Raw genomic sequence first — 17,982 nt, 5'->3', positions numbered from 1 at the left:
TATATATATATATATATATATATATATATATATATATATTATTTTATTAATTTGATTTTTTTTTAGTTGTGTAATAATTGGCTCGATATGGGATTCATGTCGGCGACTCGACTCTGTCAGTATATTTGGAAATAAATGATTGGCTAATTGGACATTAAAAGTGACCGAAAAATGAAATTGCCATGTTTTATACACTGAAAACATTGTTCCAGATCCTCAAAATGTTCTTTCTTCGTGTATCTTTGTGCTGACATCAGGTGAGTTGTGGTTTTATAATGTATCTTAACACTTTATACCCTAACTAAAATACAACGCAACACCAACTCCTGTAAATCACGTAACGTCAACAGTTCATCAGAGTTTGCTGTCCTGTTGTTATAGATCATGTTCAACGTTTATTTCTTTTATAGTGGTTTTATTGTTTGTTTGTTTTTACACATTAAAAAGGCTTTCTGTTATCACCATTTACGTTTCTGAAGCAGCATGCCATACTGGAAACAACGTCTCAAATGGCATTAATTACACAAATATTTCATTCAGTAATGATAATCTCTTATGCATTTACATTCAGTCATTAATCAGACGCTTTTATTCAGAGCGACTTACATGAGGATAATAGAAGCAATCAAAACCAACAAAAGTCTCGGTTAGCCCAACGCAGTACACGTAGCAACAGAGAAAAACATGGCATGCATGAATATATATGAGAGTTATTTACTCGCCCTAATGTCATTTCAAAAGAAGAAAAAAAAAAACGTAGAGAATAACCTTCATATCATTTAAAAACAGGCTGGTTATGTGAGGTTTACGTGATATTCTACATCTTTGTGAAGGCTTTAGATCTAGGGGAAAATGATCTGTGTGTTTTCAGCATGTTATTTGCATGAATTCTTGTCATTCTCCAGCAGCTGGAAGATCTCTCCGTCAGGCTGAGCTCTCCACCGTAGTTTGGCATCTTTAGGCAACCCCAGACTCAGGAGTTTCTGCTGGTTCTGAGATCACGACAGCCGTATGTTAAACACCACAGATACTTCACGCTCAGCTCGATCACATGAGGAGGAATGATAACTCACCTCCTTCATGATGGACGCCTTCAGCACAGGATCATTCACATTCTGACCTGATTTCAGCTTCACTTTCAGGACCTGCAACTTCACTTCTGTGGGAACAGATGTGGTTGTGAGATCGAGTGAATGGGTGCCGTCAGAATGAGAGGGCAAACAGCTGATAAAAACATCACTGCACTCTTTCACATTTAACAATGTTTTGGCCTTATAATGTTCAATCAGAATGTCATAACTGGAAAATAAGGACTTCTTTTCATTTAAGCCCCACCCCTGCATTTATGAAAGATACGCCTACATCTCAACATCCAATCAAGTGATGCACAGAACCAAGTCCCGCCCCTTGTTCTTTCTCCATTACATTTGGAGATATGTCTTAATATGGAACAAAGATCTGTTGCTCACCGTCTTGGCAGATGAACGGTCTTGTTTCAGTGCAGTTCTGAGTGGCCCATGTGTTTATATCTGACAGCTGGTGCAGAACACAATCTCCAGAGACGTTAGGTTCATCAACAGACCAGCGTCTGAATGAGGACCTGCTGTTGTCGGACCATCTGAACGAATCTTTAAACAGGCCGATGAACACCAGAGTTCCCCATGGCACCAACACCTTGACCAGCCGCTGCTCATCCGTGTTCCTCACGCTGACCAGATCCGTGTGTTTCTGTCGGCAGAACGTCTGCGCCTCGCTCCAGTTCTTGAGTTGATTCACAAACACGTACTTCTGAAGGGCGTTGTCCTGTCCTGTGATAACACACCACACTGTATGTTCACTACAGCAAAACTGGATTATTGGAAATCATCTAAACAAACTAAATCAGGCTTGGACTTGGGCTAGGAGACAATTATATAGCACATAAAAATAACAACATAAATAAAATGCATTGTTCCCGAATTCTCAAAGATCAACCAGCGGAGAAGAAATACATTACTCAGATAAAATCTATTAAAAATCTCATTACTCTAATGCATTGTTATGTTTTAATTTTTAATTTTTTTTATGCAAAACAATTTGGAGTGAAATACAATATATTTAGACTTAAATGTAAGATTTATGTGTATTAATTTCATATACAATTGCCATCCATTTAGATTACACAGTTTTAACGCAAAGTATTAAACCTAATGTGATGCATATTTGTCAGTCTTAAGTAATGTATTATAGAAATCTGACCCGTTTCATTCTGGGTTATTATTATTATTATTATTATTATTATTATTATTATTACTAAACTAAAAAATTAATAATAATAAAAAAACAAGGCAAATATTTCATTGGGTTTAAATTGATTTACTTAAATAAAATAATAATTATTTTATTATATATATATATATACACACACACACTTTGGTGTTTAAATTATAATGTAAAAATTCAACATTCTAAATATTAATAACTTTTATAATAGTATCTCAATGACACTAACACTGGTTTCATCTATGGCTGACAAATATGCATCATATAATTATATTTTTTTCTGTGTATATAGAGATACCGTCACAGACTGTACTGTCCTTACCATCATAGCAAATGAACGTATAAAGACTTCCACACGGAACATCCCAGAACGTCCCAGCGTTACCGATGACGCCGCAGTTTTCGATTCCTCCTTCGTTGTCCGGCTGTCCGGGCTGCCAGCGTCTGAACGCGGCTTCTCCTTCTCCGTAGAACGTGCTGTTGGACAGAGACCAGAACCAGTCTGTCTCGGCTCTCTTCAGCCCGATCCACACGCTCGGGTCCGAGACCCCGCTCAGCACAGCCTGCAGACGACTGAAGTCCGCCTCGTCTTCAACACTCGCCAGATCGCCGTGAAAACTTCTGCAGTACTTCTGCGCATCACTGAACGTTTTCGCCTTTTGAACAAAGACGAACTGTTTGGAGATCACAGATGAGATGCACAAACCTGTGAAAGAGCAGACAGTGGAAACACAGTTTGATATTATTTTCCTTTAAACCAGAGTTTAGATTGCACAAAACATCCACTTTTTAAAGATGCACGTGTGTATTTGTCTGAACCAGAGTTGTTTCTCTGCTTACTTGATCTAATATTTAATGTTTTTTTTAAATGTTGTAGATTTAAGTAACAAATAAGAATCGCACAATTAATGCATGTATTTTAAGACAGAGGTCTTTTAAGATAATTAACGTTGGCTATATCAGTGTCATGCTGTCTGCAGTTCGTCTGTGCATCGCTCCAGTTCACTTTCTCAGGCGCAAAGAAATAGACATCACATATCAGAGCTGAAGAACAGAGAAAGAAAATAATCTTTCATATTTTTATACAACACTGCACCACAATGTCTTTATTTTAAGTTACAAGACACAATATTCATTTTTACAGTGTTCATTAAAGATGCATTTTTAATGTTAAAATCTGTTTAAGAAGAAGCTGACCTGATAACAGCGTGCAGATGAAATCCGTCCTCATGATGAACAGATGATCTGCTCTGTGAGGAGAGAGAGAGAGAGAGATTGTGTGAGATCTGTCCACTTCTGTCTGGGTGTTTTATAAGTCTGTCGTCCTCTGTTTCGGTGTTTGATCGTGACACATCTCTTTTACATTGAAAATAACATTCAAAGTGTGTCAGTGGACATTATGTGATTTCTAATGTGAGTCAGCCAGACAATTCAGATATCACGCTTATATTTAAAGGGGAACGTCACCAAAAAAAAAAAAAAAAGAAATGTTGCTTTAAATCTTCATTTGAGACAATAATTGTATATTAATAATATTATCGATTATATTATATTATACACTTAATTTTATATGTTTTTTTGTTATCAATGTTGTGAACCTAACACCATCGGACCCCATTAACTTCAACTGTGTTTTAAAAAAGGGATCTTATATGTTCCACAGAAGAATGAGCTGAAGTCATGTTTACAAAAATAAAGTGAGGGAAAATGATGAAAAACAAAATGCTCATGTGTGAACATGCCTTTAAGACAAAACCTGGGGAAAAGTGTATACAGCGAATACAGAAATAAACACAAACTTAAATAAATCCATGTAATACTACAATACTATACTGAAGATCAAACTTACTAATAAAATAATTATTTCCAAATAATAATTTACACATTGATATTAATCATTTCCTTGAAAATATCCTTTCTATATATATATATATATATATAGCAGATGGCCTTGTTTTCTGTCATGATGTTGCTTAAAGAAATCTTCATTCAAACTGACTAGTGTTTGTTTTAGAGTTACAAAATGTGCAGCATTTGCTTAGAGAGCTTTATGTCTGGCACACAGAGTTCAAACACATTCAAACCCATAACACTGTGTTCATCTATTCATCCACCACCAGATTCAGGCTACAGAAAGGTGTTTGTAGCTCTATGAAGGGACAGTAGACTGAAGACAAGCAATGATATGATGTGATTTCAACTGTTCCTTTCTCTTTGGAGTGTTACAAGCTCTTGGTGAATAAAGAAGATCTGTGAAGATGCTTAGACTAAAGTCTCAAATCCAGAGAGATATTCTTTATCAAAGTTCAGACTCGTCCACATCGCCCTAAACACCTGGTTTAAACACACCCACATCTCTACATCACTGTGTGGAAATATTAATAAGATAGGGATATAATAATCATGTTCCATGAAGATATTTAGTAAACGTCCTACTGTAAATATATAAAAACTTATTTTTTGATTAGTAATATTCATTGCTAAGAACTTCATCTGAACAACTTTAAAGAGGATTTTCTCAATATTTAGATTTGTTTGCTCCCTCAGATTCCAGATTTGCAAATAGTTGAATCTCAGACAAATATTATCCTCCGAACAAACCACACATCACTGGAGAGATCATTTATTCAGCTTCAGATCATGTATAAATCTCAATTTTAATAAATTTACACTGGTACTCCATTTATGACTGGTTTTGTGGTCCAGGGTCACACACACACACACACACACACACACACTTTATCATCACCAGACTATGAAAATAAATGCACTCATAATATTAAAGTGTTGATATTTTTTTTAAATGTTGATGTGACTGAAGATAATCAGTTTAATTCAGATGTGTAGATCTTCTAATGATAATGTGGTAACACCTATTAGTTGCTTATTAGCATGCATATCACTAGATTATTAGCCATGTATTAGTGCTAATCAAGAATTTTTATTATTAACCCCTTATTCTACTTGACCTTATTCTGCATCCCTAATCTTACCCAATACCTAAACCTAACAACTACCGCACTAGCTATTAATAAGCAGCAAATTAAGGGTTAATTGAGAGCAATGTCATAGTTAACAGTAAACAAGTGTTACCTCTTCTAAAGTGTTACAGATAATGTTTCACATGTTAGGCTTTATAGCGCTTCACAAGATGATTTACATGTGTATCTGATGTCGGTTTCACATTTGTGTATTTGATTTGTAAATCAGATGTGATGTGACAGATGAAAGAGCAGTGTCAATGTTTCTTACTTGAGAAATCCCCGTCTGATCTCGCTGAATTCAATTTAGTGTCCCATTCATTGGTATTCAGATATTAATGAATAATGAATGAAACTACTACAGCTTTTCGTCTCCTCTGCCAGATTTAATGTCAGACCGTCCAGGTCACGTGATCTTAGCCAACGAAGCTTCGTTACGTCTCACTGTTTCAAACTCACGTTGATCTCAAAGTGAATCACACAAAATTTATTATGGAAAATAAAGAATTTAGGACGAGATGTTGTGGGTTACACAAAAGATAACCACCCTTTAACTTAAATGGCTTCATAATTGTACAATACAGTGGTATTTTGTACATGCTACTTAGGTTAATTGTAAATAAAGAAAATATTTAGGCCTTTAATTCATTTTAACAGATGTTTTTTCACAACACGCCCCGAACTTTCAGAAAATGATTGTTATTTAACTGTTTTATTGTTTTAATTTCTTTAGTAGCCTAATGTGTTGTAGTTTTTATTATTATTGTTGTAAAGCACATCGGACACCTTGGTTTGTAATTACTGGTGCTATATCATTAAGATTGCCGTCGCCTTTACCTTTTAATCTTTATGTGTGTGTGCATGAAAATGACAACATTGTTTCCAATGGGAAGGTTATACTTTGGAAATGTAATAATACAAACAGATTTAAATTCATGACAAGAAATAGTTTAATAGCTATGATACTGTTTTTGAAATCAAATCTTTGCATTGCTGTGACCATCTCACGAGCCATGTGTTACGAGGGGGCTAACTCATACGAATTGTCTAGACCTCAGTGGAAAAACAGATTCAGTGTTCCTCAAAATGAATAAAAATCAGGATATGGGTCTATTATATGCAATAATTAAATATTTGAAATATGCATTTAATCCCATTTTACTAACCAGTGTCTTCACTGCTGGCCTTTGAAGATCCATTTCAACTAATAAGAAATAGAACTAACAAGCAAAAATTAACCATACTATTAAGAAAAAAAATTATAAATAAAATAGAATGGAATGGAATTTAGCCCGAGTATTATTAATTTCACTTTTGGCCTGAAATGGCATTTAAATCTGCCAAAAATAGAACTTATTTTTTATTTTTATGCTTGCACCAGGGCCACAGTACAGTACAGTACATATCATGCATGCACCTTACTTCACTATCTTTACTGACAGCAACATTAGTCCTACTTTCTTTCATTTCCTATTTTGTAAAAAAAAATTGTTATCCATTTCCACGTGTGTCCCTCCATAGCTCCTGCTCTCCCCAACACTGTGCTGCTGTCTGCTTCATTACACTGTGACCTCTGCTGGTGACTGAATGGGACTGACATGTCTCTGTCTGTCTCTCTCAGACCTTTGTGTCTGTTTTACTGAGCTGTGTGCTTGATTTATAAATCAAGAGAATGAGTTAGTTAATTGTGTGCATGATTTTTATAAAAAAAAAAAAATATATATATATATATATATATATTTGCATGTAATGTTCCGGGCTCTGTTATACTTCAGTACTTGAAATAAACATCTTTAAGCTAAAAATTATATTTTGTCCATTTTAAAACAGATAAGCCCAGTCACTTCACAGACATAATTATGAAAAACAAACAAACAAACAAACAAAAAAACATAAAATAATCATAAAATAATATAAAGATTACTTAAATGTTTAATAAGGCCAGACAGACAACCCAAAAATCTACCCAAAACAAGAAAACGTGAAACTTTAAAGAAGAATAAATCATTAACACATGAAGGTAAGACAGTATACATAGGGACAGACAGACATAGCATTTGTCCACTAACTAAAATGTGTGATTATTAGCATGAAAAGAGAGTTCACACTTAGTCAAACTACATTTTTGACTATTTGTGATGAGGAGGCTCACCTTCACTAAAATCTTTCATTTCAGGACCATTCAGAATTTGTCTTGAATTCACTTGGACTCTCATAACCTCTCTTCATATCTGTGTGAAATACACTCTTATGAAGCATCCAGTGTCATACAAAACAATGCATAATCAATATTTCACAATCCAGCTGGTCATCAATGGCTGCAACATCAGTTCAATGATCGCGCATATTGGTGTGATTGTATTTTACATATTTGCTCACACCTCACTTCATGCTGTCGAATACTTTTTTTTTCCCTCCAGATGTGACAAATGTGAATGTACTGAAATATATATAGTGTAAGAGGATACTAATTGCACCAATGCACAAGTCAACTAAATTCTGACTGGTTCCAAACACACTAACACACTTACACACACACTATGAAGTCATCATCTTAGAGAGGAGAAGTATAGCATAAAGCAGGATTCTTTAATATCTCATAAGATATTACACAATTCACTCTTTCCATAACTTGATTAATAGTCGAACGGGAAATCATGTAATAATATAATTAATATCAATATGAAGGATATGGCAACTCGGCATCCACTCCTTCAGTTCAGAGCTCACATTAAAACCTAGAACAACAGAGAAGAGCAGGAATCAACCCCTGATCGTAAACCTCCAGCAGATCCATCTCGTAATCATCTGAACGACCGGACCACAGGGTTTAAGGGTCACCCCTCTCGGGACAGGAACTAAGATCAAGTCTAATCTCGTAGCCGAGTCTCATCCCGAGGACAGATGACCAATCAAAAGAGGAGAGAATATGGTTAAAATATACAGCTTTCAAACACGTCTAGACGTTAAAACCAGTTCTCCTCCCGGTTAATGGCAGGAACTGAATCACTTTTGGAAAGGTGGTCTCTTCTGTTGTTAGGACTGGAGGGGATTTCATGTTTTCATTAAAGCTGACCGTTAGTACACTACACATGGTCCAGACCTGCCCGATGGAGAGCTAGTTCACCTATACACACTTCCACTTGATAAATGGTATGATGTCCAAATTTAGCCAAAATAAACCGAACACTTTGATGTTTTGTTGAGTGTAGACCGGTGTAATATTTCTGAAGAGTTGTATCCTGTTACGTCAGACTTTCAACAGCTGTTTCAACCGTGACAGAAGACCAAACACACAACCTTGTGTTCATATATTACTGTACCACCAGAATAAAGCAGAAAGGTCTTTAGTGAATCAGATGATTTGTAATGTCAATAATCAACATTCACGTTTTTTTCTTCTTCTTCCTATCCATGCACTTGATACCGTCTAATTTTGTGAAAGTAAAACTGAGTAAATCAGTCTCATGTTTAATGACCTCAGATAATGCAAAAAAAAAAAATAATAATAATACAGAAAATAAAATTCATGAGATTACAGACAACCTGATTAATTTAGCTGTTTAATAAGAATAGAGCACATTAATGAACATCTGTATAAAAATTAAAAATGTAAACATCCCAGATTAGAGCGAATCTGAAAACCCAAACTCATGAAGACATATTCTTTGGCTGATTTGGTGTCTAACACTCGTCATCTTTTTTATAATCCTTACATCAAGAACAGAACATGTGGAAATAAATATTATCAACAAAACATCAAGTGTTAACTCTTTCAAATTAAGACCGTCTAAAAGCACAACTGTGTGTCGAACAAAAGTTAAAATTAATACAACATACGATGGCTGAAAAAAAACAAAAAAAAACACCTGCAACACCTGAAAGCATCTTCATTTGTTTTACAGTTTCTTAATTAGTTTGTGTCAAACTGATGAAGAGGTTTTCTTAATTTGCTGGAGCTTATTTTCATGAGTTTTCTTCTGCAGCTCGTCTCACCCACCGTATATTCATCATTTACACATGTTGAATGTATACATTATGTTTAGAACTGAAGACAGTTCTGGGATGGTGAGGAAATCTTGTGTTGTGTTTGGTCTGGAGCACAGTTCAGATGCAGGTGTTGTTTACTCCTGCTGCTCCAGGACGAGGTCTGTGAGGCGGCTGATGTCTCTGACCGTCGGGTGACACTGCAGGATCATGATGATCACGCTCTCCTGAGCTGGAAACATCTGCACTAAACTCTCCCGCAGCTTCAGCGTCTCCTCCGCCGTCCGCTCCCTGACCTCCTGACCCCTGCCTGACCCCTGACCCCTGCCGTGACCCCCCGGGGCCCAGTCCCGGTACTGCAGCAGCTCAGTGTGTGTGCGCGGAGGAGAGAAGGACGCAGACACACCTGCGAACGACTGACCGCTGGGAACCGGTACACTACTGTGAGACACACACACACACACACACACACACACACACACACAGGGGAGTTCAACATGTTATCTGTTACTGTTGTTGTCATATTTTAGAGAACATTAGAATATTTACTGCTTCACAACAGAGCAAATAAAGTGTAATGGAAACAGTATTCTTTCCCCAAACAATCGGTTGCTGAGCAACACACAAACGTAAACAAAGGTGTTTGTTTGTAGAGTAATTAACAACAGCTGCAAACTTCTGAATGGCAGTGCATTTAATCACACAGACAGTGTGATGTGGTGTGAATGTTAGCACCTGTTGTGTTTATGAAGGAAGTCTCTCAGATGAGGTCCACCGCGGCCCAAAGGATCGTCAGGTAACATGAAAAGATCTCCAGCAAACACGTACTGAAGCAAACTGAAACAACACTTCCATCAGATAAAACAACCATACACACAGACAAAACCCAGTGCTGCCTTCATGACTGGATCATTTAAGGTGCATCAGGGGCACTTCAAATACAAAGACCTTGCTTTGCACATTAAACAATCACAACAATCAGTCTAATTCAGAAACCTTGTCTTTATGATGTCTCTCCAGGCGGGCGACTCGTCCACCAGATCTCTCAGGTTGTCATTAGTCACAATCACTCCTTTGGTCTTCTGCGCCAGCTCCAGCATGAATCTGACCAACAATCACACATTAACTGACGAAACAGCACTGCTTTCTGTCCAGTGTGATTCTCATCACAGCTTACTGCATTCAAAAATATATTCAGGATTCAATATAATGAATTGCTTGTAAAATGTGGAGAACAAAACCAGCCATAAGTGTAAATTTTCCGCTTATGCATCATCTGAAAGCTGAATTAACAATATTTCCAGTGATGTGTGGTTTGTTAGGATCAGACGACGTTTGGCTGAGACACAACTATTTTAAAATCTGGAATCTGAGGGATGCAAACAAATCGAAATATTGAAAAAAAAAAAATCATCTTTAAAAGTTGTTCAAATGAAGTTCTTAGCAATGCATATTACTAATCAAAAATTAAGTTTTGATATATTTATGGTAAGAAACTTACAAAATATCTTCATGGAACATGATCTTTACTTAATATCCTAATGATTTTTGGCATCAAAGAAAAATTGATAATTTTGACCCAAATATCCCTGTGCTACTGATGACTGCTTCTGGACACACAGTTTCTACACAGTTTAACATTAACCCTTCTTAAGACGTGTTGATCTGAGATGGAGTGACTGATTACCGGTCGTCATATGAGTTGATTCTCTTGCCCTCGACCTCTCTGGATGGAGTGTATTTGAGGAAACCCAGATCGAAGAGTTCATTCATGTATTGCCTTTCTACAGAAAACACAGAGCCACATGATGACACACTCGCTGCGGTCTCAACACACTGAGATGTGAAGGCATAGAGTGAGCTTCACCTTTAACCTTTGAGTTGTTCTTCTGCCTCCACTGAGGGACGAACACGGTGATCTCACGATGACCTCTCGCCCAAAACTGCTGCACTGCCAGAGCGATGCCTCGACAGGAGAAGAACACCCCCAAACCGTGACTGCGGAGGACAGGCATCAGATTTTACTCTTTACTCTGGGTGTGCTTCGTTTCATTCACTAGCTCATGTCAGATAATGTCAAAATCAATCCAGAACTAGTGCTCTGATACTTTCATTACCCAGAAACTGACTTAAATGCACTCGCAAAGCATCCCTGACTGCTCACCATATTATCTGACAAGACATTTACTCTGTATTTTCTTTTTATCTTCCAGCACAAATATCTAAACATTCTTAAATCGAAATGCATTTAGTGGAGATATGCAAAATAACAAAGGATAAGAGGTTTGTATTCTGAGAAAATTATGAAAATTAAGTCTATTTGTGCCTAAAATAAGAAATCAGAGAAGTAGTGGTCAGAAAAATAATCAAAAGAGAGAGCGTGTATTTTTCTAATCCCATAAACCCAGTTTTTTTCTTCTTCTTGTTTTAAGTGTAAACTTTAACCAATTTTTCACATTTTCATTTTGTACTATTTTGCTTCCATAACATGTCTTCTTTCAGGCTAAAGCAAAGAAACACTTAAGCGTTTATTTTATTGCACGTTATCCATAAGCGTCTGCAGATTTCTAATATAAAACATATCTTTAAAGGTGTTTTCTCAAGTTTCTTTCTCCACTTCAGCAACAGTTGCATGCACCAAACTTAGCAGTTTTATTCCTTTCTGTGCTCTGAATGTTTTTACCGAGGCAATTGTTGATTTATCATTTGCCTGGTTTTATTAATGCATTTTATCTTTTATGCCTATAGCTGTCAATTACAGGACATACTTTATCTCTAAAGGCTGTTTGAGTTTTTATCTCTACTTCAAAAGCACTTACATACACCAACATTTGCAGGTTTATTTGTTTGTTGACAGCATTTTCAGATTTTTGGACTGATAAAAAGAGAAATCCAAAATCCTTTAACTCTAATTTGATGGAGGATTTTTTTCATGACACTAGTTTTTTCACTGTAGCAATTATTCCAGCAGATAAAAAATGGCAATGCCAAAAGATATCAGTCACTAAGTGTTAAATTCGGATCAATACTAGCTATGTTTTAAGCACAATAGAGACGGACTGCTGAAAGACAGAGATGCAGATGATGTGTTTTGTGAGAATTAGGGAGTTGACCGAGACACACCCTCTCTGTTCTCATTCTGACCTTCACGAGTTCATCATACTGTGATTCTGACCTCATTGCGACATTGCTCCCATCGACGATGATCTGACGCAGCGTGTTGTCACCCGGCTCGTCCGACAGCTGCAGTTTGAAGGGCGTCTTGAGGCTCTCGAGGAACCGCTGAGGCCCTGTGACCACAGACGCCGCTCCCGGTCTGCCCTGGTTAGGTTTGGACACAGCGGATTGGTTGGAGATGTCTGCCGAACTGATATCGAAGGTCCGTGGAGGTGACCGGACGGGTGAAGCCACTGGGTGCACTTCAGAGTCCAAGGTTTCAAAGGAGTATGTCATCTGCGGCGGTCCTCTCACCGGTGGAGGCCTGCCGTTAATGTTCACTGGTTTAGATGCGTTCCTCATTTCTGACTTTCTGCTTCCAGTGTTGAGATCTGGAGCAATGTTCTGATCAGCTGTTCTGCTGCCTCCTCTTGTCCGGTTCACCTCTCCTTCTTTCTGCAGCTGCAGGAGCAGCTCGTGTGGCTGGAGCTCGGGTAGATTGATGAACAGTTCCATTACTCTCTCCTCGGTGTAGCCACAAGTAGCCGCGGCCTTCTTCAACACGTCCAAGACAAAGTCTCCCTCTTTTCCTTTACTGTCCTCTAGTATCTGAAGAGCCTCCTGCATTTCTCCACCAACTCCCGCCATATTCTGGGACTCACAGCTGTTGTTTCGCTGGTCGGTTTTCTCCTGCTCCTGCTGGATCAAATCCAGAAGTTGTGAGGCTTCTTTAGGGCCGGTTCGAGTTAGAACGACTTGCACCACTTCATCGGCAAATCCCATGGCTGTGAAGAACTTGAGAAGGTGGTCAAAATCTTCTCTGCTCCCTGCGGGCAACGAGACCGTGTCCTGAGGTGGCGTCTCGGGTTCGTGTTTTTGTGGCAAACTTGGTTCTGGAGACTCTGGGATCTCAAAGTGTGTTGAAAACGGAGTGTAGGATTGGCTGTTGAAATCATTCGTGCTGGTATTTCTGTGTGAGGATTGAGGGAAAAGATGAGCCTGCTGGGAATGTGAGTTCTCTGCGTTGGCTTTGAAGGCCCGACGTGACTCCAGGGATTCGAGTCCTGCTCCATTGACTTCAACCGGGACTGGAGCCTCTTGTTCCCGTTTTGCATGCGAGTCCAATCCGGACTGCTTCACCAAATCCAGCAGGACCTCTTTCACCAGCACAGGTAACACCAGCAGGTCCAGGGTGTGACAGTCCTCCAGACTCTCCACGATGGCTTTGAAGGCCCGACGTGACTCCAGGGATTCGAGTCCAGCCTCGGAGCGCCGTCCCTGGCTGCTCTTGTACTTCTCCACCAGGTCAGTAATAAGAGAATAGGCTTTCACCACAGGTTCTGCCAGCCCGGTCATGGAGACGATGCCTTGAGACCTCACCTGCAGGAGAGATTTAGTCATGCAATGTTCAGGAGCTGGATCGACACATGCATGCTACTTCACAACGGGATAAACTATGGTACAGTAAAACAGTGCATCAACCTTACAAATCAGGGATTAAAATTAGGAACAGGTTTGAAAAGTGCACCTAATGCACAAGTTCGTTTTTATAAAACAAACAGACAAAAAAAACTGTTTTAATCATCAGAACAGAATAGAGAAAGCACAAGTGTGTTTTATAGTATCATTTATCTTACATTTTTGTAATGTAACATTTATTTGCCATTTTATACAGTTTGTTTGGATTTTCATGTTACCTTTTATTGCATTTTTTGTATTTTCTTTTGATTCTCAGGTTACATTTGACTTGTGTACTTTATCTTGCATTTGACTTTTGTACAGTATCTCACGTAACCTTAGTTTTTTATGCTTTTTTATGCAACATTGATCTAGCGTTTTATGCATTTGTATATCATTAATATAAGATAACATTTATCTTGCTTTTTATGCATTGTTTTGTTTCTCATGCTACACTTATCATGCATTTTTATTTAGTTTCTAATGTAATCTTTATATTGTATTTTATGCATTTTTATTTATCTTAGAGGCCCATGTAATGTGTATGACATTTTGTATCACCTTCTGTTTTCTTCGTTACTACTAACAAAGGTGGTAGAATCATGTTTGGATGAGAATATGCAAATCGTGTTTGGCTGTAATGTTTAAGTGTTGTGCACAAGGAAAATAACTGTATGCATATAAAACATAAACACATTCAGCGATATAATCTGTACCAAAGGTTGTAGTACAGCATCATATAATAGACCTGCTCCTGTACTACAAAACACTGCATTAGCACAAATGACGTTTAGAAAAAAACTCAACTCACCACTATTTGAGCAGAGGTATTTTTAATCAGGCAATCCAGAAACAGCCCTTTAGCTCCACAGAAGACACAGTGAAGCACTTCAGGGAAATGGATCTTTTGCTGAGCTTCCTGATTGACGACCCCTTTCACAAAAAGCTACGAGTTGCAAATAAACATATAAGGTGAGTAAAGCCTCAACAATTTTAATAGGAAACATATGTGTTATAACTGTGGCTTCTGAATCCATAAACCATTACATGCATCTGTGATGAGAGGAAATGAACTAGAACTACAGTAGTGTGTGCTGCACATTCATTGATCGTGTAGTTTACAGACATGCAATGTGATGCAGTTAGATGTAACTTCACAGTGTAGGCTTGTTCTTCACCTTAGCTGCCTGCACGTCTCCTGCAGTCCCTCGCAGCTGGAGCCAGATCTGACCGCTCTGTGCAGATGGACCATCCTCTCCTCCCACACTCAGCTTCACCCCAAACACTCGCTCGACGGAGGGCTGCAGCGTCAGCAACACCCCCCTCAACACACCTGCACAGGTGAACTCGTCCTCCACCTCCTGCTCCATCCGCTGAGATCCACAGCCAGCCAGTGTGAGACCTGAGAGAGCCATGACGCACCTCACTGGACGAGACAACACGCTTATGATTCAGCACTGTAGGAACGATCCTGAGACAACACGGGATTCCGTCTGGAATATAAACCTCTGTTTGTAGTTTATTTGCTACCAAAGGCTTCGCCACTCGCAGATTTATTTTATTCACTTTATTTGTATTCAGCTATTAAAATCTGAGCGAGAGATTTGAGAAGTGAATGTAACAAAGAAAAGGTGTTTGAAAACCCTTTGTATACAAATGTCTAAAACAGGAACAATCTCAGCATATTCATTCAAAGCGATGTGGTCTTTAATAACATCCTTAAAATGTTAGCTCAAAACATTCTACATCATTCATGGAATGTTTTTTATTTGCACGTCTAATGTGTGTGTGTGTGTTTGTTTGTTTTTACTACTAAAAAGTTTCAGGTGGTTTAGAGAACATTCAAAAGTATCGTTCCCATTAATGCTTGGAAACAGTCAAGTTGAACATTCCATTTTCACTAATGTTCAAACAACCAAGAAAACCTTTTTAGAACGTAATGGGAACATTAGCTAAATGCTCTCAGAACATATTTATTCAAGTATTATTTGTGTTTGGCATAATCTGCTGTTTTCTTTTCTCAAAAAGAAGGTTTATTTGAAGTTGTCCTTGTTACAGTGTAATTATACACTCAAATAATATTAATTAACTACTTGTACTTACTGTATGTGAGGGTTGGGAACAGGGTTGGCTTAGGAGTACTTGCATATAATTATGCATCATTTATTGATATCATAATAGTAAGTACATCCCACATTAAACAATACTATAGTAATTTATAGTAGGTATAGTGTTTTTGAAGCATCCTATAGTAAAGTACTTTAATTAATTAGTTGTGGTTGTTATAGTTGCTGTTGTAACATAACAACTACAGAAATATAAACTAATTACAATACTGAATTATGTTTTTTTAAGACTATGGATATATTATACTACAATACACTACAATTTACTATAGTAAAACCTAAAGTATAGGACAGTATTTATTACAGTTGATCAGTTCACCATTGTTAATAATACAGTGTGCTGTAGCATTCATTAACAAAGTGTTGTAATTATTATAATTCAGTATAATACACTTCAAAAACACTAGCTATGTATTTACTATAAATTAGGCTAACGTTTTTTTATTATTATTATTTATTTTTTTGCATGGGATATGTAACGGGGAGTTAAGGACACCTTAATATAAAGTGTTAGTGATTTGACACGTGGATGTAACAAAGAAAGTGTGTTTGGTATACAATTGTTTAAAACAGTAACGATTGGTTTAGAGAACATTCAAAAGTAGAATGTTCCCATAATGTCTGGAAAACGAATTGAACATTCCACTTCTGCTAACGTTCAAACAACAAAGAAAAATGGCTTTAAAACATCAAAACACTGTAAGTTTTTAAAAGTATAAACCTTAATGGGAACGGCGTCAAATGTGCTTAGAACAAATGTAATCACGTAACATTCGCAAGTGTTTCGCAATCAAAATCGGCCGAACGATTAAAGATCAACCGGTTCCAAAATGTTCTAGATGTGACTAAAAAAGAGATTCAGGCGAAACAGATTTCCAGGGAAGTCTCAATAAAAAAAAAAACACAAGAACAAAACAGAAATGTGTATAGGATATGTAGGACCGACAGTAAAGTTGCGTTCTTACCATAATCGCGTGAACTTTAAACTGAGCTCTTGCGTCTGTTTACGAAGCGTTCGCGATAAACAATCCGAAGCGAGTCTGAACGCTCTTCTGCGACGATCCGGATTCAGTCTAATTTTAGTCCTGCTCGATTATAAAAGGCTTCTTCTGGTTTAGAAATCACCATTGGTTTCGCGAGACTCGTCAGCCCGCATTTTGATCTGCTCATGATGATTGTGAATAAAGTGAAACCAAAGGGAAACGTCGCGTCTACCGTAACGAACACAAAGAACGCGCCTCCAGAATCTGCTCAAGCGCTTAATATTTGTTCTCATTCATCTCCCGATATAAGACGCAGAAACACATGACCTTTGATCGGAAACGAGTTAAAAACACACAATGAAACAGAATCCTTGAATATGAGTGAAAACCATGATAACGCAGACTTTATTTTTGCTTTAGTCACTGTCACATAGTGTGGGAATTTCCACTGACGTAAAACAGCCACATCCGCTTACAGTCAGCAGCAAAAATATATACAAGTCTATTTTAATAATGGGGACATTTATTATTCAATCTTGTATAGACTACTACTGAATGTATAATTTTCTTGAAGAACACGTCGACTTAGGCTACTTTAGGATGACATTAAAAACATATAAGTGAAACACTGTTATTTTTCCTATTTTTAATTTAAAAATAAATTATGAGTGAAAAAGTAAATGGTGGGGTTGGAAACCCTATAAAAACGGACGACAACTATCTGGGAATGTTCTCAGAAACCTCCACATTCTTCCAGGAAAAGACTGTTTATTCCGAGCTATCTGGTCTTTAACAATGTTCCCAAAACATCAGAAAGAAAATAATGTTTATGGAACATTATTTGAAACATTCGTTGTTTATAATTAGTTTGAAGTGGTTCAAAAACAACATTAATGTCTCTCTAACATGACCCGAACATAACATGTTTTCGAAACATTTAATGATATTAAATTTCAGCGAGCATTCGGAAATAACATTTAATAACTTTATCAAATAATAGCTACACAAAGAACGTTTCTTTCAAAGTGA

At 37.4% G+C, this 17,982-nt stretch overlaps 2 protein-coding genes across 4 annotated transcripts; both read right to left on the bottom strand.

Annotated features, from left to right (window-relative positions):
• Positions 1-418: 418 nt before the first annotated feature.
• LOC127962259 (macrophage mannose receptor 1-like) lies at positions 419-3,550 on the bottom strand. The gene is made up of 5 exons (XM_052561808.1): positions 3,460-3,550; positions 2,585-2,968; positions 1,470-1,808; positions 1,074-1,159; positions 419-992 (listed from the first exon to the last, which is right to left on the bottom strand). The coding sequence occupies exons 1-5, from the start codon at positions 3,491-3,493 to the stop codon at positions 876-878; spliced, it is 960 nt and encodes a 319-aa protein (XP_052417768.1). The 5' UTR covers positions 3,494-3,550; the 3' UTR covers positions 419-875.
• A 5,235-nt stretch (positions 3,551-8,785) lies between these two features.
• LOC127962234 (protein KHNYN) lies at positions 8,786-17,361 on the bottom strand. Of its 3 annotated transcripts, none has more exons than XM_052561773.1 (9): positions 16,936-17,361; positions 15,023-15,337; positions 14,656-14,790; positions 12,406-13,766; positions 11,098-11,228; positions 10,918-11,014; positions 10,227-10,334; positions 9,966-10,067; positions 8,786-9,671 (listed from the first exon to the last, which is right to left on the bottom strand). In XM_052561773.1, the coding sequence occupies exons 2-9, from the start codon at positions 15,257-15,259 to the stop codon at positions 9,368-9,370; spliced, it is 2,475 nt and encodes an 824-aa protein (XP_052417733.1). In that variant the 5' UTR covers positions 15,260-15,337; positions 16,936-17,361; the 3' UTR covers positions 8,786-9,367. The 3 variants fall into 3 exon arrangements, with proteins under 3 accessions (XP_052417733.1, XP_052417734.1, XP_052417732.1); XM_052561774.1 differs by having other exon boundaries at positions 15,023-15,315; XM_052561772.1 differs by having other exon boundaries at positions 15,023-15,270; positions 16,936-17,360.
• Positions 17,362-17,982: the final 621 nt, after the last annotated feature.

This window comes from Carassius gibelio, chromosome B7, assembly GCF_023724105.1.
Source record: "Carassius gibelio isolate Cgi1373 ecotype wild population from Czech Republic chromosome B7, carGib1.2-hapl.c, whole genome shotgun sequence".
NCBI lineage: Eukaryota > Metazoa > Chordata > Actinopteri > Cypriniformes > Cyprinidae > Carassius > Carassius gibelio.
This window is presented reverse-complemented; position numbering and strand designations above follow the sequence as displayed.